The sequence below is a fragment of the Podarcis bocagei genome (assembly GCF_964188305.1).
Source record: "Podarcis bocagei genome assembly, chromosome: 12".
NCBI classification, from domain to species: Eukaryota; Metazoa; Chordata; class Lepidosauria; order Squamata; family Lacertidae; genus Podarcis; species Podarcis bocagei.
Window position 1 is genome coordinate 6,748,855 of NC_138137.1, and position 25,276 is coordinate 6,774,130.

General features: G+C 43.8%; 1 protein-coding gene across 1 annotated transcript in view; it reads right to left on the reverse strand.

The window, feature by feature from the left end:
- Window positions 1–716: 716 nt before the first annotated feature.
- The window catches only part of EEPD1 (endonuclease/exonuclease/phosphatase family domain containing 1), a 63,823-nt gene continuing 39,263 nt past the window's right edge, over window positions 717–25,276 (reverse strand). The window contains exons 2-7 of the mRNA XM_081165176.1: window positions 21,278–21,329; window positions 11,912–12,022; window positions 10,410–10,544; window positions 9,445–9,577; window positions 2,222–2,416; window positions 717–1,196 (exon numbers count right to left, since the gene is read on the reverse strand). Of these exons, the coding sequence (XP_081021302.1) occupies window positions 997–1,196; window positions 2,222–2,416; window positions 9,445–9,577; window positions 10,410–10,544; window positions 11,912–12,022; window positions 21,278–21,329 (826 nt within the window). The 3' untranslated portion in view covers window positions 717–996. The remainder of the gene's footprint in view (window positions 1,197–2,221; window positions 2,417–9,444; window positions 9,578–10,409; window positions 10,545–11,911; window positions 12,023–21,277; window positions 21,330–25,276) is intronic.

The window sequence follows — 25,276 nt, forward strand, 5'->3', positions numbered from 1 at the left end:
AAACTGTGTTTATGGAAGACAATCTTACTCGGCTACAAGTGATCACCAAAGAAGGCCACAGGAATACCGGTAATTCTGGACTAGTATATTTATGCAGAGATCAAGACTTTTGAAACATGCAGGTATTGTCAAATGTTATAGTTTCAGCTATATAAAATACAGCTTGCAGATGAGAACTGGAAGATATGACGTAGCTCTCATGAAAGCGTAAGTTCACTGGTGAAAGTTTATCCTTTCCCTTACAATGCCATACACGCTCTGGAGCAAGCATCCCCAAACTTGGCCCTCCAGATGTTTTGGGACTACAACTCCCATCATCCCTAGCTAACAGGACCAGTGGTCAGGGATGATGGGCATTGTAGTCCCAAAACATCTGAAGGGCCAAGTTTGGGGATGCCTGCTCTGGAGGGCTTGACTGGATAGATAATAGTTATTCAGGTTTCAGTTTCGCATGTAGGTGGAACAAGTTTTTAGAGCAATTGCTTAAGGCAAGCTGCAGACTTGTGTGTTTCCTATTTTGTGAATACTCCCAACACATGCTCAGTATGCTGCCACAATTCCTACTGTAAGTGATAGGATAGCAAACAGCATTCACTAGTCTGTTTATCACTGAAATATACTACATATGCTATAAATTAATCTGCCCTTTCGTGGGCTTCTCTTTATCTGTTATTGTGCGACATTTCATTGGAAATCAGAGAGGGAGATCATTACTGTACAGTATTAAAAAGTGCATTTTATTTGGAGTTGTCAGGTATCCAGGCACATCCGTGTCCACCAAGTCCCCGTAAAAAGTCACAAAACACAAAAGATGGGATACCCTAAAACATCCATTAAGGGACACAGAGGTGGGAATGGAAAAGGGAGATGTTAAAAGCAGAAGCTGATTCTTTTTAAATGAGAAAAAAGGCAGTTCCGGTTCACTGTCAGGCCTTGAGCAAAGGGATCTTCTGACCCATCTCTTCGAGGAAAGGGCATGGTTTGCATTTTCTTTCATCATCGCTCATGTTTCGCATTTGAGTCGCTGCATTCCACTATCACGCCGTTTCCGTTCCGTGTGATCTCCTTTCTGTTCCAGTCCCTCTCGGTGTAAAATTCAGCTAGCACAGGGCAGTGGCTTGATGCAACTCCACCCCACGACCAGTTATCAGGGATCCAGGGGTTCGTAAGACCTTCTCTCACAACTGCCCAATGACCTGTGTAAAGAATAGTTTACAGAGGAGAAAGATAGGTGTGAATATTTTGGGGAAACCACCAATGGCACAAAGGAAAGGGTCTGGAATATGAATGTTGACCTTTGAGTGAATATCTTTTAAGAGCATCTAATGGCTTTGCACCTAACTAGTTCCTCGGAGGACCATGAGGAGACTCATGGAAACTGCTCATGCATTCAGAAGAAGATCATAAAGTGATAGAAAATAAAAAACCAACCCCCCAAAATGAGTGTATCACTGTTTCTTCTGCCTATAAAGGCATCTCCTAAAGGCAACTAATGCATTTCTTTAAAAATCAAGAGGAAATAGTACATTTCTAGGCACTCTTAAAAGCTATATTTCTAATCTTCGTGGCCCTGAAGGAAGTCTTGACAAAGGTAAACGTGTAAACTAAGAAGGAGAGATGTGGATCTGCAAACACGGCAAAATATGTAGAAACAGACCCAGAGGAGCTGGGATGAGTTTCAGATCCCAGTTGTGTGCACGCTATTTTTAAAAAGAGACACCTCTCTGCTTCATATGTTTACTCCAGCAAACACAGATCAAACTCTGTGAACATACACCAATAATGAACATTGTGTATGTCGCTTGTAAAGTGTAAAATAGGCTAGGAGAAGTTGACATGAAATTTGCCACTTAACAAGCCACATACAACCTTTTGGCTATCAATCCAACCATTGTCATACACAATAAGGTATTAAAAAATAATAATCAAAGCTTGATACAGTGGTGCCTTGCAAGACGAAAATAATTCGTTCCGCGAGTCTTTTCGTCTTGCGATGTTTTTTGTCTTGCGAAGCACGGTCCGTCGCAACTGCGCCTTCAAGCGGCTTTAAAAAAAAGCGCAGGACGTTTTCGTCTTGCGAAGCAAGCCCATAGGGAAATTCATCTAGCGAAGCAACGCAAAACTGAAAAACCCTTTCGTCTGGCGAGTTTTTCGTCTTGCGAGGCATTCATCTTGCGGGGCACCACTGTATTTTAAACTTCCTCCCAAAACGAAGCCTTACCAGTGAAAACCTTTTTCAAGCTGCGGCTGATCCAGATGTTGTCCACGGACTTGGAGCCCTGAGGGTTCTTTGTGCTGATGTTTGTAAATGTGCTGGCGGGGACCAAAGGATGGAACTTCTCCTTCCTCAAGAGGTCGTGGTCGCCACTGTCGGGGGCTTGACTGAAGTCGCCTAAAATGATCATGTCTTTTTCTCCTAGGAGTGCGGAGAGCAAAAATAAATACAGAAAGAGTTAAGTGATAGGATTGTGGAGCATGTCAAGAAAGCGGCTGTATCCTTGGTCCAGGACCTTTATTCCTCAGACTCTGTTTAAGGGTTGCTCGATCTTCTGGGTTCCTCAAGAAGCGGGTTGGAATAGGCCTACAACAGGAGTGGAGAGGTTGTGGCCTTCTGAGTGCTGCTACACTGCAACTTCCACCAAACCTGACCACTGGGCAATGCTGGCTGGGTCTGTTGGAGTCCAACCGATTTCCCATGCCTGGCCCACAAAATACCCTCCTATTCTCTTATTCTTCTACCCTCAACTGCTCAAAGGTCTCTCCAACTCTGCCCCTTTTTTCGTGTTGCTCCCCTGGGCATGAAACTTCTTCTGTGACTGTGGGTGTGAGGCCACCAACTCATCCACCAGATCTCTCCACAAAATCCACCTTCCCCCCCAGCAAGACCTCCGGCTTTTAGCCTATTGTTGTTATGTATTAATCATATTCCACATAGGTCTGAAGGAGATGTACCAAATATAATGAAAAACAGCCAAGAAGCCGTTAATGACAGCACAAAAAGTAACAGAAGGTGGATTTAAAAACGAAGACACTGCGGAAACTCATGGCAGAGGCCTATTTGTCCACCTGGGAAAGCCTGTGGGGGCAAAAAATGTCCTTTCTGGAAAGTACAGATATTGGGCACCTGTCACTTCCTGACAGCAATGCTTCAGTGGGGCGTTCACATCTACAGTGGTTGCAGACCTCCCAAGTGTCCCATAGCTCTTGACAAAGATCTGCTGAAATACGGTATGTCAGTTGATCAATTGCCCAACAAGCCCCTGAATTTTTAAGACGGACAGACAGACAGACAGACACACACACACACACACACACACACACACACATCATCCCAACAGTGCAATCTACTCAAAAGTAGTCCCATTAAGCTTTATGGGGCTTCCTCCCTGGAAGGTGGGTATTGGATTGCAACCTCTGTGGCTCAACCCTCCTGTTTCAATTTATGGTGTCCCATGTGACCATATAGAGAATACATATTTTTAAAAATTCCCTCCAAAGGAGCACCACCCATTGAAGACGTTTAAGAGTCAACTTTCTAGTAGCTACTTCTTCGATGCTTAAAACAACATTGTCATAAATATTTGTAAGCTTCCTATAACTAAATACCTTTGGTATATCATTTTATACTTATTTTGCCTTTAGACTTTGACAGGATATATCTTTGCTAAATTTCTGTGTATAACTCCGTTCCTCCAACTGCAACACTGCGGCTGAATTCTAAGTGAGCCTGCTTTGTTTAAATTTGATCTTTCCGTATAATCTGCTGCCAACCCTCTTTCCCCCCTCCGAGTTTCTTCATTTGTTCTCGGAGTCGACAGCGCTGGCCTTCTGCCTGGCAAGATGGAGCCCTATGCTCAGCTCCCAGACAACTCCAAACGACAAGCTCAATAAGGATGCCGTGCTGACAAAAACCAGAGCCTCAAAATTCAATGAACGTCCCTAATTAACATGCTAAGAATCCGTAATACTGTGCATTGTGAAATGCACCCACGCAATGCAAATACTGACTTCTGCTCGCATGATACCAGGTGGCAAAGACTATTAGGTGCCTGTTTCGGAGGAAATTTATTGCTTTTTGAGCAGGATATATTTTTAGAATATCTCCTCTTGATTCATAAGGCTACAGGGGGAGTTAGGATGAAGGGCTGTAGGTCAGCGCTGAGAACAGCTGCTTTGCACACAGAAGGCGCCTGGTTCAAGCTCTAGCATCTCCCCATAGGGCAGGGGAAAGACGGCTGCCAGCCTGTTTCTGCAGCCACCTGCTGCCAGTCAGAGAAGCAAGTACATACTGCTGCTATGCAGGCCTTCAGCCAGCAGAGGGTGCTCCTACTCAACAGCACTATCTAGTATTCCAAGAGCACAGCCTTGCCATTGCAAACCTAGCAGAGCTGCTTCAAATGCAAAAACTTCCTACACCGATTGCATTTCTGTGCAGGCAGGAAGCATGCAAAGCCTATTCAGATTACTACAGGAGGCAAAACACACCTCTGTGTGTGCATGGGGTGCACACTGTGAAATAAGAAGAATGTACAAAAATCCCTGCTGAATGCAACCAAACCTAAATAATAATAATTATAATAATAAATTTTATTTATATCCCACCCTCCCCAGCCGAAGCCTGGCTCAGGGCGGCTAACAACAATAAAATAGTACAACATTCTAAAATCATTTCATTATAAAATTAATTCAAATCAAATTAATGGCAACCACTGGGATAGAGTTCTGTGAGGATTGCCAAAGGAGGGGGTCAGGCTGTGCCCTGACCAAAGTCCTGGTGGAACAGCTCCGTCTTGGAGGCCCTGCGGAAAGATGTCAAGTCCTGCAGGGCCCTAGTCTCTTGTGACAGAGCGTTCCACCAGATTGGAGCCACAGCCGAAAAAGCCCTGGCTCTGGTTGAGGCCAGCCTAACCTCTCTGTGGCCCGGGACCTTCAAGATGTTTTTATTTGAAGACCATAAGTTTCTCTGTGGGACATACCAGGAGAGGCGGTCCTATAGGTACGAGGGTCCTGGCCGTATAGGGCTTTAAAGGTTAAAACCAGCACCTTAAACCTGATCCTGTACTCCACCGGGAGCCAGTGCAGCTGGTATAGCACTGGGTGAATGTGATTTTGCAGCGATGACCACGTAAGGATTCTCACCGCGGCATTCTGCACCTGCTGGAGTTTCTGGGTCAGTCTCAAGGGCAGCCCCACATAGAGTGAGTTGCAATAATCCAGTCTGGAGGTGACTGTCACATGGATTACAGTGGTTAGGTCAGGGTGAGAGAGGTAAGGAGCCAACTGCTTAGCTTGGCGGAGATGAAAAAAACTGCCAGCCTCGCATCCCTCTGCCCACAGCGGCCAACGAAATGTCTATGAGAAGTCCAGAAACGATAGGACAACTCCCCTTTCCCCATGCCGCCTCTGTTCCTGCAGGCAGTACACAGTCATAATTACAAACCACAGATAGCCTTAACTGCACTCCTTTGAGTTATCCTTTCCTGGACCTTTTCCAGCTCTAAATATCATTTCTGAGACACAGTGGCGGGAACTGTCCACTGTATTCCAAGTGTGCTCACGCTATACTTGCTACAAAGGCATTACGATGCCGCTCGTTTTATTTCTGAGAGGTATGCGATTGCCACATGGGATCTAACTTTCCAGTACGGTTGGGCTTCTCTAGTCTAATCTTCCAACGTAAATATCCATCCAAAATTATCCTCTGACAAAGTAAGACCGATGGGGGGGGGGGCCAGGGGGGCGGGGTCTAAGAAAAAAGAAAGCAGTATTTGACTAAGGACCAGCAGGTAAGAGTTTTGTCAGTATCACATGGTCTGGTAAATATCCTATTGTCACAACACAGAGTCTTGTAAATATCACAAAGATGTTAAATGCAAAGTGCAGGCACATAGCGGTTTTCAAAAGATATGCAGCCATTGCCTTTTCACCCTCACAATCTATAGAGCGCCCATCATTTCATCCTAGGTTGGTTCCTCCTCAGTCTTTTTTTTAATTGTTTTAAAGGAAAAAAAGTGCTGGGACTCAGCATTAATTTGTTACAGTAAGTGTCACACTTTAAACATGGGGGGGGGGTTGCTGGTACATTGGACCCATAAGTAAAGGTAAAGGGACCCCAGACCATTAGGTCCAGTCATGACCGACTCTGGGGTTGCGGCACTCATCTCGCTTTATTGGCCGAGGGAGCCGGCGTACAGCTTCCAGGTCATGTGGCCAGCATGACTAAGCTGCTTCTGGCAAACCAAACACCGTTTACCTTCCCGCCGGAGTGGTACCTATTTATCTACTTGCACTTTGACGTGCTTTCAAACTGCTAGGTGGGCAGGAGCAGGGACTGAGCAACGGGAGCTCACCCCGTTGCGGGGATTCAAACCGCCGAACTTCTGATTGGCAAGTCCTAGACTCTGTGGTTTAACCCACAGCGCCACCCGCGTCCTCATACCCATAAGTACCACCCCCTAAAACTGCTCCTTGTAACTCTAACCATGCGCACGATTTGACAATAGCAACTCCACATCCAACATGAGGCATGTAAGGTGTGTGGAAGTAATCAAGCAACATAAAAGTATTTGTTTTCCAAGGTATCACGCCATCCTTGCCCCCCCCCCAAGAGATCCCATCTCTCTGGGCTGTCAGATTAGACCAGGCATAGGCAAACTCGACCCTCCAGATGTTTTGGGACTACAACTCCCATCATCCCTAGCTAACAGGACCAGTGGTCAGGGATGATGGGAACTGTAGTCCCAAAACATCTGGAGGGCTGAGTTTGCCTATGCCTGGATTAGACTGTTGAAGTTCTTGATGCCCTCCTACAATGGGGTCTTAGGGTAAGGCTCGCCTTCATTGGACTTGCAGGTGGGTGAAATACGGAGTTCTCTGACATTGTAGGAGACTAATCGGATTAGAAAAAAAGATGTGGTTCCTCTTCCCTGGTCACTGATTGGGATCAGCTCCATCATATTTGATCAGATCTCAATGCAGCTGCGCTGGCTCTTAGTAACAGCCAATGTGGCCAAACTGATACACCTGGCTGACAGAAGGAGAGGTGGCTTTGTGGTGCATAAACGTATTATGTGACCCAATCAGATGGGTGGAATATTTAGACATTAGCCAGAATAGCAGGAGGTGGGAGGCAAGGGCCCAAGGGGGGTGCAGGGGGTAGCTGCCCCCCGATCCACAAATATTATTGAAAAGCATTGAAAGTGCTAAATTATCTGAGGTTCTGGATCACCACCCCCAGCAGTAGTCTGCTCCCCGCAATGCCCTATTGACAGTGTACTTTTACCTGTGATTTCCCAAGAAGAGCTCAACAACTTTGATTGCCTAAAAAATGCTGAACAACTTTGTCCCCCCAAAAAAATCCTGGCTACGTCCATGGTGGGGAGCAGCCATGAAATTGGGAGCAACCACCCTGCCCCGGAAATGTGAAAACAGGAAAGCATTTATGCTAACTCGTTTCAGTGTTCTCCCCTCAGTTATTTAAATAATTTTATTTAATTTCAAGATTTAACCGCATTCCAGATCTGAAACGTGTATGTCCGTGTTATAGTGAAGAGTTAGAAATTGTACCAGGCGTGTTACTACAGTGCACTTTTTATAAATTGCCCTCACTGTATGGAATCAAACATTTTGCTTTTGGAAACTGAAGGTCCGCGGAATACAAATAAATTTGACTCCGGCTCTTGGGTGGGGGATGAGAACTTGAAAATGCAACTTTGCAACCACCATTGCACTAAGCGCCGCTGAAATCAGTGCAACTTTCTTCTGAGTAAATACACTTTGGACAGCGTTGAAAACCTCACAGACCTCAGAATGTTGCTGAGAGTGCTTCCATTTAACAGAAAGGACATTACTATTTTCAACTCCATTTGAACCAGAAAGAAATCAATACTTGCCTAATGGAGAAGAGAAAAACAATTCTGGAAGCTGTGTTCCAACTTTAAAATAAATGTTAAAAAAACACACAAAACACCAATGGAGGTAGGCACTAATTAAATTGTGACACAGCGTACTTGACTTCAGCTCCAGTCTTTCAAAGTATTGCTGAGTCCAAATCAGATCTGCAGAACTTTCTATACTTCCCCTCCCCGTTAAAAAAATCTCACAACAGGGTAATCAAATCCAGGAAAACACAATTGATGCCTCGTAACTCAAAACAAAAATGACAAGTTGAGTATTTGTTAGCTGTACTCTTCACACACCTCTTCTGAAACTGGAGATGGGTGTTGATTCAGAATATTTTAAGCTGCTGACCTTGGAAAATGGAGCTAAGTCATCCAACATTTTTGGCCTTTGTTAAACAGTAAACAGAAGTGCTGGTCACTCCTGTCCCCCAACAGAGGCGCAAGGGCTACATTAACTAAGGTGAAATCAGGATGGCTTCCCAGACGCTATCTGCATCTAACTTAGCAGATTTAAGGTTTTAAATTGCATTTAAAATAGTTTAAATGCAATTGCTTATCAAAACTGTCATTGACAAGCACCATTTTGAAATACCATTCTATCTTTTCCCTAACACTGGGGAGATGCTATTTTTAAAATGATGCCTCCTAAGACGCATGGGTTTGCCATCTAAAAAGGAATACAACTTTTTTTTAAACAACTGTTCCTTCCCATATTCAAATTTTATGCACATTTAATCAATGAATTGACTAAAATGTATGTGATTCATTGACTGGCTTTTTAAATTGGATACCAGTCTACTTGATGCAGGTCTTCTGAGGATGCCAAAATGTCATCTCCTGGGTATTCCCAGGGACATGGGGGGCGCTGTGGATTAAACCACAGAGCCTAGGGCTTGCTGATCAGAAGGTCGGCGGTTCGAATCCCCGCGACAGGGTGAGCTCCCATTGTTCGGTCCCTGCTCCTGCCAACCTAGCAGTTCAAAAGCACATCAAAGTGCAAGTAGATAAATAGGTACTGCTCTGGTGGGAAGGTAAACGGTATCTTCATACACTGTTCTGGTTTCACCAAAAGCGGCTTAGTCATGCTGCCCATCTGACCCAGAAAAACTGTCTGTGAAAGCGGACAAACGCCAGCTCCCTCGGCCAGTAAAGCAAGATGAGCACCGCAACCCCAGAGTTGTTCGCGACTGGACTTAACTGTCAGGGGTCCCTTTAGGTATTCCCTACTAAGCCAGCCTGCAAAAGGTAAAACGGCTGATTGCAGGGGCGGTTTGGATCCAGCCTGCAAATGGGCAACTTCTAAAGGGGCTTGCATCAAAGAAGCACCCCTCGCCAAGGAACTACTGGGGCATATGAAACTGCTGAGAATTGACACAGCTTTTGAAAATAAACAGTGCAATTCCGTGCATATCTACTCAAAAATAAATCCCACTTAACAGGTAAGTGTGTGCAGATTGCAGCTTAAGTAGATGAAGAGTCCCATCCGCTAGTTTTTATTGTTTTTAAGCAAACTGGTTGACGCTGAAGAAAAACATGGCCTTACCTTTCAGTGTTTCCTGCAGTGTCTGTGCAAAGGCTGCTAATTTATGACTATCGTGGTTTTTCACAGCATTTTCTCCCACTGAGGGCAAAGGAGTCAGATGAAGGTTAACCAGAGTTAAGTCATTCAGTCCGACCTGGATGGGTGCAAGCAATGTGTTAGTATTAATTACATTTATTTGTTGCTTACTCCATAAAATGTCTTGAAGGAAATGCGGCAAGAGTGTCGGCAGCCACAAAACTTTGTCATCTAAGTTTCAAGAAAACTGCTTTTTGTGCCCAGTTATGACATGCACACACATTTGAATAACCCATATTTGTTCCCTTAAGAAAGACACCCTCTGACATCGATTCCAAACTTCAAACACAGTACCTTTAAAGAACATTCCCTTATTCACACTCACCCAACAGCAGTGACTATCAAGATGACCATCCCATATGTACAAAGAGACAAGTGTATTATTACGCAATCAAAAGTAAATGGCTGTTCTGTTTGTATATATATGAGAAATGATATACAGTGGTACCTTGGTTTATGAACTTAATCTGTTCTGGAAGTCCGTTCTTAAACCGAAACCGTTCTTAAACCGAGGTGCACTTTCCCTACTGAGGCCTCCCACCGCTGGTGCCCTTCCACCATTCAGATTCTGTTCTTAGACTGAGGTAAAGTTCTCAAACCAGGACACTATTTCTGGTTTTGCAGAATTTGTAAACCGAATCTTTCTTAAACAGGACTGTTCTTAAACCGAGGTGCCACTGTTTACTAATAACAATCTCCATTCTCCAGCATTGGCACCGATTTCTGGAGAGATCTTGTAAGATCTCACAGTTTTGCCTCAAGCCCTTGGCTTGCGTTGACAGACCTTTGACCAAGCGTGCGCTTGAATTCCTCCCTCGAAGATGTAATACAACTGAGAACATGCCCATGCTCTCGATTTCTTTCACTCAAGAACTCTTGCGCACCGTTACCTTGAAATGTGCAACGTAAGGGTGAGGATACGTCTGCCTCCCGTTGCCATTCGTGGGGGGATTCTCATGGGACATGGCATCCTTCAGCTCTACCCCTGCCGTTGTGTCCCACAGGAAGCCGGAATATTCGACGCACTGAGAGGCAAAAGAAAGACAATCCGATATTCAAAGATATATAGGTCCACTCACACTCTGATCCTTTCCTTTCCCCTCAGCCCACTTAACAATGAGTTTCCAAAAATGAACTGAATTGACAGCAATGTGGTCCAAAGCAAGTATTAGTTGGATATCCATAGCTGAATCCATGTACAACATAGCAAAACTGAATTTGTATGAGTGTGGGTGGTATCTACTCTTAGCAGACCCATTTAAATTCATGGACCTACATTAGCTGTATCTATTAACCTCAATGGGTCTACTCTGAGTAGGAGAGTGCTTACATCTGATCAGGGTGCTGGGTGTTTTTTGTGTGTAAATGTATGCTTTTATTACCATCTCCAGAAGGATACCACATATTTATAATGTTATATTTACAATTCAACAGGATATCCTCTTATGCGCAGGTACTTTTTAATAGTTGTTTTCACAGTGTCAGTGAGCCACTAGATTAGTCGTTTCGAAACCCATAAACAAATAAATATACTGTCTGGGTTTGTGGCTAGCAGGGACATTATACGCACAAATACGTTTTATATTTAAAATGCATCGACAATAAAACTCTTTGCTTTCCTGGCACAAAACTTGCTGCAGTCGGACAGAAATAAGCATTTCCAAAATCAATAACAAGGTCCAGGAGAAAAGCCAGTTATGAGTAGTCAGCTCAAAGCAGAACTGAAATGCAGTCCTTGGCAAAAACAAAAACCATAGAAGCTTTTTGCTCAAAACAAGGGGGTAGCTATGTCCTCAGCTGGACAAAAACACAATGTTGTGGAAAGGTCACGGCATGCAGACTAGAGTACCGTATTTTTCGTCCTATAGGACGCACTTTCCCCCCTCCAAAAATTAAGGGGAAATGTGTGTGCGTCTTATGGAGCGAATGCAGGCTCCTTGGCTTCAGCGATAGCAACGGGAAGCCTCCGAAGCGCAGAGGGAGCGCTCCCTCCGCGCTCCGGAGGCTTTGTGTTGCTTTCGTTGAACCCTGGAGAGTGAGAGGGGTCGGTACGCACCGACCCCTCTCGCTCTCCAGGCTTCAGGGATAGCCGCCTTAAGCCTTCGGAGCGCAGCGTGAGTTCCCGCTGCGCTCCGCAGGCTTTGGGTTCCTTTCACTGAAGCCAGGAGAGTCTTGCTGGATGGATCCCGCTGGCTGTCTTGGTTTCTTTGCTCTTTGGGGCTGGGGGGGGGGACCTGGGCTTCCCCCAGCAGCCCCGAGAAGCTCTGGGAGAAGTGGACAGGCTGCACGCAGCCTGTCCGCTGCTCTTTGGGGCTGGGGGGAAAAATAATTTTTTCCCTTGATTTCCCCCTCTAAAAACTAGGTGCGCCTTATGGAGCGAAAAATACAGTACCTTGTGAGGCTGGCCTGAGGGCTTCTCAGAAACTGCTGTCTTCCAGCATCCTCGAGGGCCCTTCCATTTCCGGATGTTTGGCAGGGTTGGCTGGTTCAACTCCATGCAAAACTATAAAGGGACCAAGCAAAGAAATAACAGCCATTACATATGGGGAGACATATCTTGTGAGAGAGGAGAGGATTAACTCAGGCTACCTGGTGAAGAATATTCCCCAAAGCTTCATTTTTAGCTGGCTCACATCCTTTTTCTCCGCGCGCAATTTTGTCAGCATCGCTATCTTACGTTCAGCATTGCGGACCTTCACATTGAAAGCAAACGGAAAGCCTTTGAAATTGCCTCGATTTGCAAATTAACAGGAGGCCAGAACGTTTAAGGAAAATAAATAGGTGTAACAAAAGCTACAGGGAAGCGGAGAAGGAAGAAAGGCTTCGCAGCAAGAGCATCAGCGTCGGGGTTTTTTTAATAAAAAAAAAACCCCGATTCAACAAAATTCAAAACACTGGGGAGAAGAATAAAGCTGCAAAGGGAACTCTACAGTTTCTCAGTGAAGCGGCGCTGCTTTATGTCAGGTAGAATGCCAGACTGAGGATTGTGAGGTGACCTCCACAGTCAGAACAAGCCGAAGAATAAAGAGTCTGTTATTTAAAATAAAAATAAAAAGCAGTGCCCTCTCCATAGGAAGGGGAGCTGGCTAGTCTCCCAAGTGTTTCAGTCCAGGCTCATGCTCTCTCTCTCTCTCTCTCTTTTTAAATCAAATTTTAATTAACATAATTATTACAAAATACAAGCAAAATACATACAAATACATACATACATTTTTCAGATAAGTACACATATATAAAAAAGAACAAAAAAGAAAAAAAGGAAGAAAAGAAAAAAGAAAAATTGGAAGAATTTATTCTAAATTTATTCTACAAATATCTCAATAATAAAATTTCACTGATTGGCTTCCATCGCTTACACTGCACTTCCTATATACATTTTAAGCAAATTTGTATCTGTTATTCCGTATTTCTCCCCGTATTGTGTCTGGATTATATTTTTTGGTTTTTGTCTTATCAAATCAGTCAGCTTTGCTAATTCCAAGTATTCGCATAATTTATTCAGCCATTCTTCTTTGCTTGGAACGTAATTCCAGGCTCATGCTCTCTGAACATCGCACCCGACCCTTTTTAAAAAGAGCTGGCTGCTAGAATATTGAATATTGCCGACTGGGCTCAAAAATGGGACTCTCAGTTAAGTCAAGAGCAGTCAGTGATAAATGTTAGCCACTATATTTCTAGCATCCATTTCCGGCAACATAAACCAAAGTCACCTCTCTTCTTAAGTCTGATAACCAGCACCAGGTTTATGCTGAACCAAAAGCTACCAATTTATTTAAAAAATATAGACCTGGATCCTAAATGGCTCCTTTATTCATGTAAAGGAGAGGGGGTGCAATTTCCACCAACTCCTGCCTTCACCTGAAGCCCCTCCCACAGCATATTCTACCCCATTCCCAAGGGCCCCCCAACTTTCAGACGCCGATTTTCAAGTAGACACAGGAGACCGCAGAGCAAAGAGAAAGAAAGGCTGAAAAGAGCAGTTTCATGAACTGTGTTTTGTTGGTGGGAGGAAAGTAAGGATGCAAGCCAAGCTGAGGATTACTGGAATATTGTCATTAATGTACAGTGTGCTTTACACACAAAGACAAAGGAAAACATGTTCTTGCCACAAAGATGCGTTGTCTGTTCTGTCCTAGCCCATAATTGACATGCAGTGCTAATGTTAATGGCTCCAAAAATAAAATAAAATAAAACATCTTGGAAAAATGATACAGGGACACATACTGGGACATCCTGAACTCTATGAAGCAATGCTATCCATCCTTGGGAGTTACACTCAGCAGCAGTTCGGATCAGCATCGCTGACACATTTCTGAACTTCAGGAGAGACTGTCGGCTGTTACAAAGTGAAATCTGCAGCCCCCTGCACAAGAAGCATTGGCAGATTCAGGGGAACCTCAAAGTAGACGTAGCCCCCCACAAAAAAAAAAAAAACATGGCAAAGGAAGCTGCGGGGAGCAGGGAATCAAAACAGCCCCCTAGGAACTCATTCATTCATTGTAAATGCTTTTTAACAGCTTATTATTACAGCACAAACACACAAACACACGACACTTAGAAAATAAACTACAAAAGAAAACACAAAACAAATGATAAACATATATCCATAAATCCGCAAGAATCTGCACACGGACTTACGTTATCCAATCTTTAATTCTTATTCTATTCTAATAAGACTTCCTCCCTCCTCAACGCGGGTCTGATTTTGAACTTGATAAACTGTTTCTTTCTCATTTCGTCTTTTCTACCCTTCTCCGTATGTTGTATTTGTAAACCGTAATTTGTTTTGCAAAAATTATTCGAAGGAAGTCCAGGTTTTAATTTGAGGGCACTGGTTTTTTAAAATAATTTCTGTACGCTCCCCACTCTTTTTGTTTAGACTGTCCCGTAACTGCATCCGTCATTTTTGACAACTCAAGGTAATCAAATAATCTTTCTTGCCACTCTTTTTTCATTGGTACTGTTTCACTTTTCCAGTTTTTTTGCAATTAGTATTCTTGCTGTGGGTGAACCCCATAAGAACTCAACAGTGTGGAATGCCGGGTTGACAGCCAGGTAGAAGATTAAAAGTTAAGAGCAAGTCTTTGATTCTGTCGTCCCCAAACTCCTTCAGCCACACACTCAAGGTAACACGCATTCACCAGGGATGCCACTCGTCACCCCTCTAATATTTAATGATTTTATGGCGCACAGAACAAAAGAAACATATTTGAGATAAGGCAGCTCCGTTGTAAATGGGAAAAGGGAATGTCCTTATCTTTATGGTGCAGGTGCCTGAAAAAGCAACCCAGAATACAAAGCAAGAGACATTTGACTGCTCTCTCTCTCTCTCTCTCGCCATCTGTCACTACTATGAAGCGCACCTGCGGGGTACACATCCAAAGACATTGGTCTGAACAACAGGCTGGCACTTTTGAAAAAAAGGAGACCAGTTTGCTCACAATGAATGGAGAATGAAAGATGAATCGACGGATCCAGAAAAGAACATCTATTTCTGTCAGACAATATCAAAAGAGACTTTGATAGCTGTTTCTTAGCAGCAGAGGAAACTCCTTTTCAAATACCCTGTTGGGGAAATTTTTAATATGATGTTCTTATTGTCAGAGGCCAGGATAGAGAAAGCGTGACAAGAGGAACCTTAGCTGAGTGGTTGGCTGGCATGCCAAAGGCCTCATCTTCAACTCCCGCCAACTCTAGCTGAAAGGATTGGGTTGCAGGTGATGCCCAACACCTTTCTGCCCGAGACCCTGGAAGGTCACTGCCAGGCAGGGTAGACCATAAGGGGCTAGATGGACAATACTTAGACCACTTAGGCCAGACACAGCCAATGTGGTGCCCTGGTTGGATGACAAATCTCACCTTCCCTGATTATTAGCCAGGCTACCTGACTCTGAGATGGAGCCCATTGGATCCGGAGGGTAAAATATTGATTAGCCCAATCTAGACTATTAAAGCAGAAAAAGCTGACGGTCCTTTCTCCACCCCAAGATGGCTTTTTCCTAGTCAGCTGGAAAGCACAGACTTTTGTTTTCTTGGCTGGCTATATTCCAAATGCCAAAGTGTTCTTTGCCAGTTCTTACCCAAGCAGGTCAAATGTCTTTCCTATTTTATAGCCATCAACCATCGAAAGTCATTAAAGAAAGATCTTTCACTGCTAGATACACAAGAGCCTAGAGGTGGCCACCTTTTCTCTTGATATCACACAATGGCACTCCTCTTACAATATCCTCGCATTTGTCATGCCCGGTGCAGTGAAGGTCAATATGACCTGACTTTACTCTTTATTTGCTTGTACACGTCTTGAGGTTCAAGCCTTAAATTAAAAGTGGGAGATTTATGTAGGCATTTGCAACGATGCAATTTCCTCGGGTCAACTGGGTTTAATTAATTTCAATTCGCTTCAACTTTGATAAACCAGCAAATTGCAGAAATCAAAGACAATGTGTACTCATTCGGTTAGTTTTGGCTGGATGACTAAACAATTAATCTTGGCTAGACGGAACATGCAAGCTAAGTGAATTACACAAGGCTGATGAGAGCATTTGCAATGTTTGCAAACTTTGAAGTTTTTCTCATGTACTGCAATTTTTAAAAATTTGTTCTGTAATTTCTGCAGGAAAACTCACTCTCTTTCTCAGATAGGTACAAGAGGAAGGATTCCAGAGCTAATGCCAGTCATCTGCTGAAGAACAAGTTGGAAGTTCAACTCTTTAAGATCTCAGCTGAACTAGGGACAAGCTATGTTGTGTGGTTACTATACTGGGAGCCTTTTAGTTTAGAAAAACGGTGAGTAAGTCAGGAAATTGTAGAAGTGCAATTTTCCCCTCCATGTTATGGGGAAAGTGGATGGAAAGAAAATTTTCTCCCTTGTTCATAATGTAATAAGAATTTTAAAGTCTTAGATATATATTAAATGTTCAAAAATGTACCAAGCAAACACGTACATAAATTTATAAACCACATGTCTGAAGCAGCACAGGAAGACAGTCCTGAAACCATTTTGACTCCCAAGCTGATCAAATGTTTCTCTGCAAGGAGGGAGGAGGTAAAAAAAACCTTCCTTATTACAGGAATTTAGTAATCACCATTTCAAAGGATAACAGACTACCACGAAAGGCAATCAGATAAGGCATTATCAGATAACCTGCCAGACAGGAGATAAACAATGCACTCAGATTTCTGTTGTAGACTACCCTTTCTGTGATGTAGGTATGATGTATCTGGGGGGTGGTCTTGAGCTACACCCCTTTCTGTGATATATGTATGATGTTTCTGGGGGGTGGTCTTGGGTTACACCCCTTCTGTGATATATGTATGATGTATGGAGGGGTGGTCTTGAGCTCCAGGGCAGGGAATTTAAAATGTCTATATAAGGCCTTGTGCGCCATGGTTCGAGGTCCTTCTCCTTTCCTGCGTGTGAGGGGAGCACCCTGTTGCAACAGATCAGTAAAGATCAGGCTTACTAGCTGCTTTGCTTCTCAATATTCTCTGGTTGGCCTCAGTTATTTTCTCCTACCAATAGGGAACCCACGTAAGGACTCTATACGGGCTCTTGGGTACCCAATAAGGGGAAAAGGGCAGATTTTTATTGTTTACAACAATAAGACTAGAACTTAAGGTCATTCAATGCAACACAACGCTGCAAGATTACGTGCAAAAAGTACTTCTCCTCTGGTTGGCATGACCCAGTAAGCCAAACCATTGTTTACCAGGAGGGTGCAACTGTATAGGCTCCTCTTCGCTCTTCCTGGGTCCTTTTTACTTCCACCCTGCACCAAGCTAAGCCACGCTTTTGCTTAGCATATGGTCCAAACCCGGGCTTGTCCTTAAGCTCTCTCTTCACGACCTACCCTGTCTGCATTATAAATATAATATATATAGGAAGAAGACCGAGAAGCTGCCTAATCAGTCATTTTGTTCTTTTTGAGTGAAAGATGGTCACAAAACAAGGCTGGAAAAAGGAAAATCCTAGACTGGAAGTATCACTGAGAATTGCTTCCGACAAATGAAAGTTTCAGTATAATTTCCCTCACAGTGAGGTGAGTGAAACCTAACGCAACGAGTCAACTTGAGCTCTCTGGCCAACTGTGATTCCGCTTCATATCTTTCTTGCTTTTTTGCATTTGGCATTCACCAGTTTATTAAGCCTGAGACACATGATTCAGCCTCGCTCGGTGAAACCCGCTTGGTCAGAAACACCCACAATAAAGGAGAAAAATTGTCAGGCTCCTGTAAAAGGTGCTGCTGGGACAACTGGCTGACAGACAGGCAACGGCTCTCCAAAGCAGTTACAACTATTGGCTTCTTCTGCCTGTTTGCTCCGGCAAATGTCGTTGTCAGTTCCAGCCACTGACCTCAGGGGCGATGAACTGGGAGGACATACTTTCCAAGGCTGTGTATGCATTATACCTTTAAATAACACGGGAAGCACATTGTTTCCCTTAACGAATTATGGGCACTGTACTTTGCAGAGGGTTGCTGGTTCACTGTAACTCTGTGAAGGGAAAAGTACAGTGCCCAGAATTCTTTGAGGGGAAGAGTATGCTTCAGATGTGCTTTAAAAGTATAGAGTGTATGCAGTCCAAGTCCAGATTTGGCTATGTGATTCGATAGCTCCAGCTGGCTCTGATTCCATTTAGCCTTGATGAACTCTTAGAAAAAGGAGTCGTTGGAAGACCAAAGAGAAGACAGTGATCACTTGGGGGGTTGGGGGAAGCACTTAAAAGCAGAGATGGGGTTGAATGGAGAAGGCTTCTGTGGCTAGGAGATGCTAACTCATACCTACCATACTTTTCCGTGTATAAAACTATGTTATTATCTTTTAAAATCATGGTAAAAAGTGGGGATCGTCTTATACAGTGGTACCTCGCAAGACGAATGCCTTGCAAGACGGAAAACTCGCAAAACAAAAGGGTTTTTGGTTTTTTGAGTTGCTTCGCAAGACGATTTTCCCTATGGGCTTGCTTCGCAAGATGGAAACGTCTTGCAAGTTTGCTTCCTTTTTCTTAACACCGTTAATACAGTTGCGACTTGACTTCGAGGAGCAACTCATAGCACGCGGTGTGGTAGGTTTTTTTGAGGTTTTTGAAGACTTTGGTGATTTTTGAAGCTTTTCCAAAGCTTTTCCGATACCGTGCTTTGCAAGACGAAAAAAACCGCAAGACGAAAAAACTCGCGGAACGAATTAATTTCGTCTTGTGAGGCACCACTGTACATGGGTAGTGCATAAGGTGGACGTTTGATTGGTTGCTGCTGCGGCTGTCAGTGGCTATTGTGCGTGTCATTGGTTGCTGCGTCAATGGTTGATGTTGATTGGTCGACACGTGCAGGTGAGAAATTTTGGGCACCCCCCCAAAGCTCAAAAATTCTGGGCAATCCTTCCCAAAAGAAGCTCAACAACATTGTGCCATCTTCCCCCATTTTCTGAAATTTCATGGGGGGACGTCTTATACACAGAAAAGTACAGTGCATTTAAGTTTTAAAGAAAAGCCGCAAAAAAATCAATTATTGTGGCAATAAAGCCTTGCTATGCACCAGTTCCCTTTCCCAAAGTTATTTATCTGTGCATGAATATATACGTTACACACAAGCATGCTGCGTGTGCAGAAAAAGTTACATGTTCTCTCAAAGAACTGCCAGGGCTTTGGCACTTTTGAGTCCGTAGAAACGAGGAATGTTATTTGGGCAGGGTATAGCTCTCTCTTCTGCTTAACAGTCGTCGCATGAACAGTCTGCTTTGCTGTGAAAGTGATTTAGGACTAACAAAGATAACAATGGGTTTAATCACGATGAAACACTGATCTGGCTGAAATGTATGGAAGTTGATGTGCCGGGGAGACAAGAAAGCCATTGAGAGCGCATTTGTCGAATCTGTTATGTCCCATGCCAGATATGGGAGAAAGAAATGTTCTCTCAGAGCGAGGAAGCTGCGAAATCCATCCATCCTAAACTTGTTTTCACATGTCTATATTTTGTTAGGCGAAGAACAGAAAGCCAGCCAAACAATACAAAGTAAGTTTTCGAAACTTTGCAAAAGACGCGCGCGCACACCCCAGTTCGTATATAAACGAATATACATTTTCATGCCACTCCTTCTTTTAGTGAACTCAGGTGGTGAACAGGAAGGCATCCAAAAAAAGAGGCCACAAAGGTGGGGAGGGAGAAAGGGAGATAGCAGTATGCTCAGAAGAACAACCATGTTTGCAGAAATACAACATTTTGTCAACAGAAAACCAATGAGAATCCACCCTCCTTGCACTCTAAACAACAGCAGCCACGGCCTAATGAGGACTGAGATGGTCACTTGCCATGATATGTTGATAGACACTTTTAAAAGAAAACATGAAAATGGGGGGTGGTCTGCTACAGAAGAGTAGGACTGGCTGGATGGCATCCTATGACCCAAGGCAATTGTGGGACATTTCCCACAACAATGCGGAAATCAGGAAGCTTCGAGAAAAGCTAGTTTTTGTACTGCAGCATCTGAAGAGGGATCCAAAGAATTACTTTAGGCATGCCCAAAGGGTTACATGCACCCAGTGGGGATTTTTTAAAGCCCTCCCCCATCTAAAAAGATACGAGAGTTTCTCTGTCTGTCTGTCTCTCTCTCACTTTCAAACGTGATCTGCTGTGCAGCATTGTCAAAGATCCTGTGAGCATGTTGAAAACTCGTATGAACAGTACGAGTAGTCATGTGGTTAATAATTGTAGTCCAGAGAATGCTAAGAGAAAAAAGAGCAGAAGACTCTTACTCTTTTACACGCTGCCTTACAGCTAATAATAATAATAATAATAATAATTTATACCCCACCCATCTGGCTGGGCTTCCCCAGCCACTCTGGGTGGCTTCCAACAGAATGTTAAAATACAGTAGTCCATCAAACATTAAAAGCTTCCCTAAACAGGGCTGCCTTCAGATGTCTTCTAAAAGTCTGGTAGTTGTTTTTCTCTTTGACATCTGGTGGGAGGGTGTTCCACAGGGTGCCACCACCGAGAAGGCCCTCTGCCTGGTTCCCTGTAACTTGGCTTCTCACAGGGAAGACTGTGCACTGACTGCATTCAGGTGTCATGCTAAACCATGGTTTAGCATTACAACAATAAGTCTCAACAAGCCTTGAGCTTGTGCACTGTCTCCTCCCATCTGGCACGGCTACCAGAAGGAGATGAGAAATTTAGATTAACTACAGTTTAACAGCTGGGATAGCTCAGTTGGTAGAACTTGAGACTCTTAATCTCAGGGTCATGGATTCGAGCCCTAAGTTGGGCAAAAGATTCCTGCCTTGCAGGGGGTTGGACTAGATGACCCTCGTGGTCCCTTCCAACTCTACAATTCTATGAATGTAACATGTTATCTGAAACTTAAACTGTGGCTAATCTTAACCATGTTCTGTTGAAACAAGCCAGCTTCATAAACCATAGTTTCAAGTTGGCAGGTTTTCACTAACCACAGTTAAAACGGGTTAGTTTGTTCAGGTCCAGACAACATCGCAAGTTGCTGCAAATCTAAAACAGAAAAGGAAACGTCCACACTCCTTCTCACAGTTGCACAAAAGAGAAGTGGGAGGAGGTGCGGCCACACAAGCCCAAAGATCACTGCAGTCCATCCTTACCATGCCCAACTAGCATTATATCTGGTGCAATGTGTAGTATGAAGTAAAGGAGATCTATACTATATGAATCACAATAAACAGGGAATCCTATAACTAAAAGAGTTGTGCTTGAAAAGATGTGTGCAAGCTCTACAAACAGGTGAAAATACCTTTTCCAGTGCATCTCTGTCCACCAGCTCCTGCACAGCCAAAAGCTTGATGCTGGAAGAGAAAAAACAGCAAAAGAAGTCATTTTAAAACCAAGTAAAAGTAGCTCCTGAAAGTTTGAAAACCCTCATATGGCATGCTAGCCAGCCATTTACAACGGTGCAGTCCCACGCTGTCATTAAATCCCCATCTATCTTGCAAAAGAATGATCTGCAAGGGCTTACGCTACTTCCCTGGACACAGCTGACTTTGACTGCTCTGATACAGCGTGCGCAAGCAGGTTCTTGGCTGAGAACCCAACTAGCATACCAGAATGCTGCGTGCAAGAACCAAGAGCGTGAGGTGGGAGTTGCTTTATTTACTTCTGAAAGGCAGCTCCTTGACTGCTATGTTTGTTTGAAGAGCTGCCTTGCTAGATCAGCCAGAGGAGCAAAGTGGTGAAGCGTTTCTTTGTCAACCTTGGCTAACCAGGTGCTTCTGGGAAGTTCACAAGCAAGACGTGCAGGGGGCAAAACAAGCCCTGTGATTTATCCTGAAAGTCAGGTATTAATAGGTCCACCGTTTTGAACCTAGAAGCTCCGTTTTGCTCTCACAGTTAATCAAAATATATCCACTCCCTACAAATTTGCCTGATCCTTGCCTTTTGGTTTTTTTCATTTTTTTTAAAAAATTATTTAACATAATTGTTACAAAATATAAGCAAAACACTGCAAATACGTACACTTCAAATAAGCACATATACATAAAAAGGAAAAAATAGAGAAAAATAAGCTAAGAAAAAAGAAGAAGAAAAAATAAAGGAAGAAGAAGAAGAAAAGTTGGAAGAATTTCTTCCAAATTTATTCTACAAATATCACGATATGAAAATAATAATAAAATTTCATTGATTGACTTCCATTGCTTACACTGCACTTCCTATATACATTTTAAGCAAGATTGTATCTGTTATTTCATATTTTCCCCATACAATCTTAGACAAATATTCTAATCAGTATGTTTTCTAAATCTTTCATAAGTCTATTCTAAACACAACCAATACCTTACATTTAATCCTTGTCTACATAAAGAATTATTTAGACATTTCCATTGTTTCTGGATTATAGTTTTTGGTTTTTGTCTTATCAAATCAGTCAACTTTGCTAATTCCAAGTATTCGCAAAAGATCCTTGTCTTTTGAAGAGTCACTCCAGCTACTGCTAACCACCGCTTCTAGGGATAATGGGTCACAAAAGCACATCATATGGTCCACAGAATCACAGACATGGCGGTCAAGGGAGGAGGGCCCTGCCACTGGAGTCCATAAATCTTCTCTTACATACCAGGAAACGTCTCCACCTGGCTTGGTATTGAGGGCCCGGACCTGGTGCTGGGCATAAGAGACAGACTGGGGGTGCTGCTGAAGGCCATCTCTGGCACAGTGGACAATTGAAGATGAGGGATGGAGTTAGACCAGCTTTGCCCCAGATACCTCCCCAGGAGGGGAGCCCTCTTGGCTAACGGGAGGGCAGCAGAGGCAGCTCCTTGGTGGGTGACACTGGGCTTGGAGTATTCAGCATTGTGGGGCTGAATACTCTTGTGGCAGCCCTCAAGGCATGTCCCTGGGATCTGGGCCTGCTCCTCTCAGCCTGCTGGGGCCCTTCTCTGGGCTGAGTTTTTCTTGGGATCCCATCTTCTCATTCCGCAGCCTACTGTGACCTTCCCTGTGGTCGTCCACTTCCAGCTTCTTGATAGCCTCTCACTTTCCTTCCTTTCCATGACATCTGCAATAGACTCAGGACACCCTGGAGGAGAAGGTACTTAGTCTGAGGCTGCTTCTAGATCCATCACCGTGGACACAGTTGTCCTCAGCGGCTGGGGTACTGTTTAGCAGCTTTGGCTTTTAAGACAGCTAGGTTATTCCTGGATCTTGACAGTTTGACCACATGCACTGGTAGCCTCAACACTGGATTACTGTAATGGGCTCTTTGTGTGGCTACTCTTGAGGTTAGTCCAGAGGCTACAGGTGCACTGGCAGAACAACACCTAGGCTGCTTATGGAGACAGACTGGCACAAGCATACAACACCTTGTTTGTGGGATCTGCATGGGCTCCCCATCTGCAGTTCAATATTTTGGTGCTAACATATGAGATGCTACAGAATCGAGTTGCTTGAGAGACTGCCTTATGCCTTAAATACTCAGAAAGGCACTACAACCTGCAAGGGAGTTTCTCCTTCAAGTTCCTAACATACCAAAAGCTCGCGCCACAGTAATTTGGAGAAGGGCTTCCCCTGTTTCGTGGAACAGCATCTCTGCTGAGATAAGACAGGTGCTCAAAATCTGTACTTTCCGGAAGAAGATGAAGAAGAAGAAGAAGAAGAAGAAGAAGAAGAAGAAGAAGAAGAAGAAGAAGAAGAGTAGTAGTAGTAGTAGTAGTAGTAGTAGTAGTAGTAGTAGTAGTAGTTTGGACTTGATATCCCGCCTTTTACTCCCCTTAAGGAGTCTCAAAGCGGCTAACAATCTCCTTTCCCTTCCTCCCCCACAACAAACACTCTGTGAGGTGAGTGGGGCTGAGAGACTTCAAAGAAGTGTGACTGGCCCAAGGTCACCCAGCAGCTGCATGTGGAGGAGCGGAGACGAGAACCCGGTTCCCCAGATTACGAGACTACCGCTCTTAACCACTACACCACACTGGCTCCAGCCAGTGGAAACAGCCAAAGACATTTTTTAATTCAATTAGCTTTTCCAGCTGGGTGAAAAGATTTCTGCCATAGATGTTCCTTTTGTATGATTTGTAAACCGAACTTTGGTTGTTTTTCTCCTATTTTAGAAAACTATTTTTAGTTGCTTTTATGCTAGGTTTGTAAATCACCCTAAGACTCACGTGAAAGATGATTCCTGAATTTATAAAATACTATTAATGACAACAACAGCTGTTATTGCATCCATTTGTCATTACTCGAATAGGCTGCTCTGTATAATTAAACCCATCTACAAAGTTGCCTAATAAAAACCAAATTGATTCTGGCAACCTTTTCTTATAATGGGTCACGCAGATAGAGCCACATGCCCCAAAATGCTGTAGAAAGAGAAGCAGAGAGACAGAAATGAGAGTTTGCCATTGACTTTAGCCCAACCCCTGTGCTGACTCATGAAAACACGAGGCTCGTAAAGAAGCGTAAGCACCAAGCAAGGATTTATAGCACTGCATAGGGAAGGAGAGATCATTTATTTAAACGGCACAAGGCAACCTGGCATCCATGGCTGGTGTAGAAAGCAGAACTGATTGGATATCCTCTGTGGTTTTTACAGGACATGCAGTGCAACTGATCTAAAAATAGGAGGCAGTTATTGCTGGCTGTCCAATAGATTACACTCCTCCAAGGGCTACAAAGGTTGACTTTAAAAAAATAATAATTCAGCAATTATATTGACAGCCTTAGAGAATAATCATCCACAGAACAGGCACAGTGTAGAGTCCAGAACTCAAATCCACAGTGAGTCTCCAACTGGCAACTTAAGGAGGATCAGAAATTCCACCGGTGTGCCACCAGTCAACTGGGGTGAAATGGTGAGAAGTGCAGGGAGACCAGTTGCACCAACAAGGAAGCCTAATATTTATTCTAGTAAGCCACAGCAGATCAGGTGGGTAACCTTTTGGCCCCTTTAAAGGCTTCTGGGTCAGGATTCCTCCGCGCTGCTCACTAATCAGAGCAACTAGCTCTCACTGCTGCCTCAGATTGCCTTGGCCTCACCTCCTAAACTCAACCGTAAGCCCAGTCTGCCAAGTTGCAGAAAGACAAGTTCATTCACACCTGGCCAGCTGGCTTCAACCCACCAAGGAACAGGGTGTACCTGGAATGTACCAGAGAATCCACAGAGACCCAAAGTCATTCTTGGCACAATATACTTGTTTGTTTCATCCTGGTCAGACGGACAGTTCCAAAATTTTGACACAATGAGAACCCCTAAATTAAGGAAATCAAAGCAGCTCTCTCTGGGTACAAAATGAAGATACTTGTG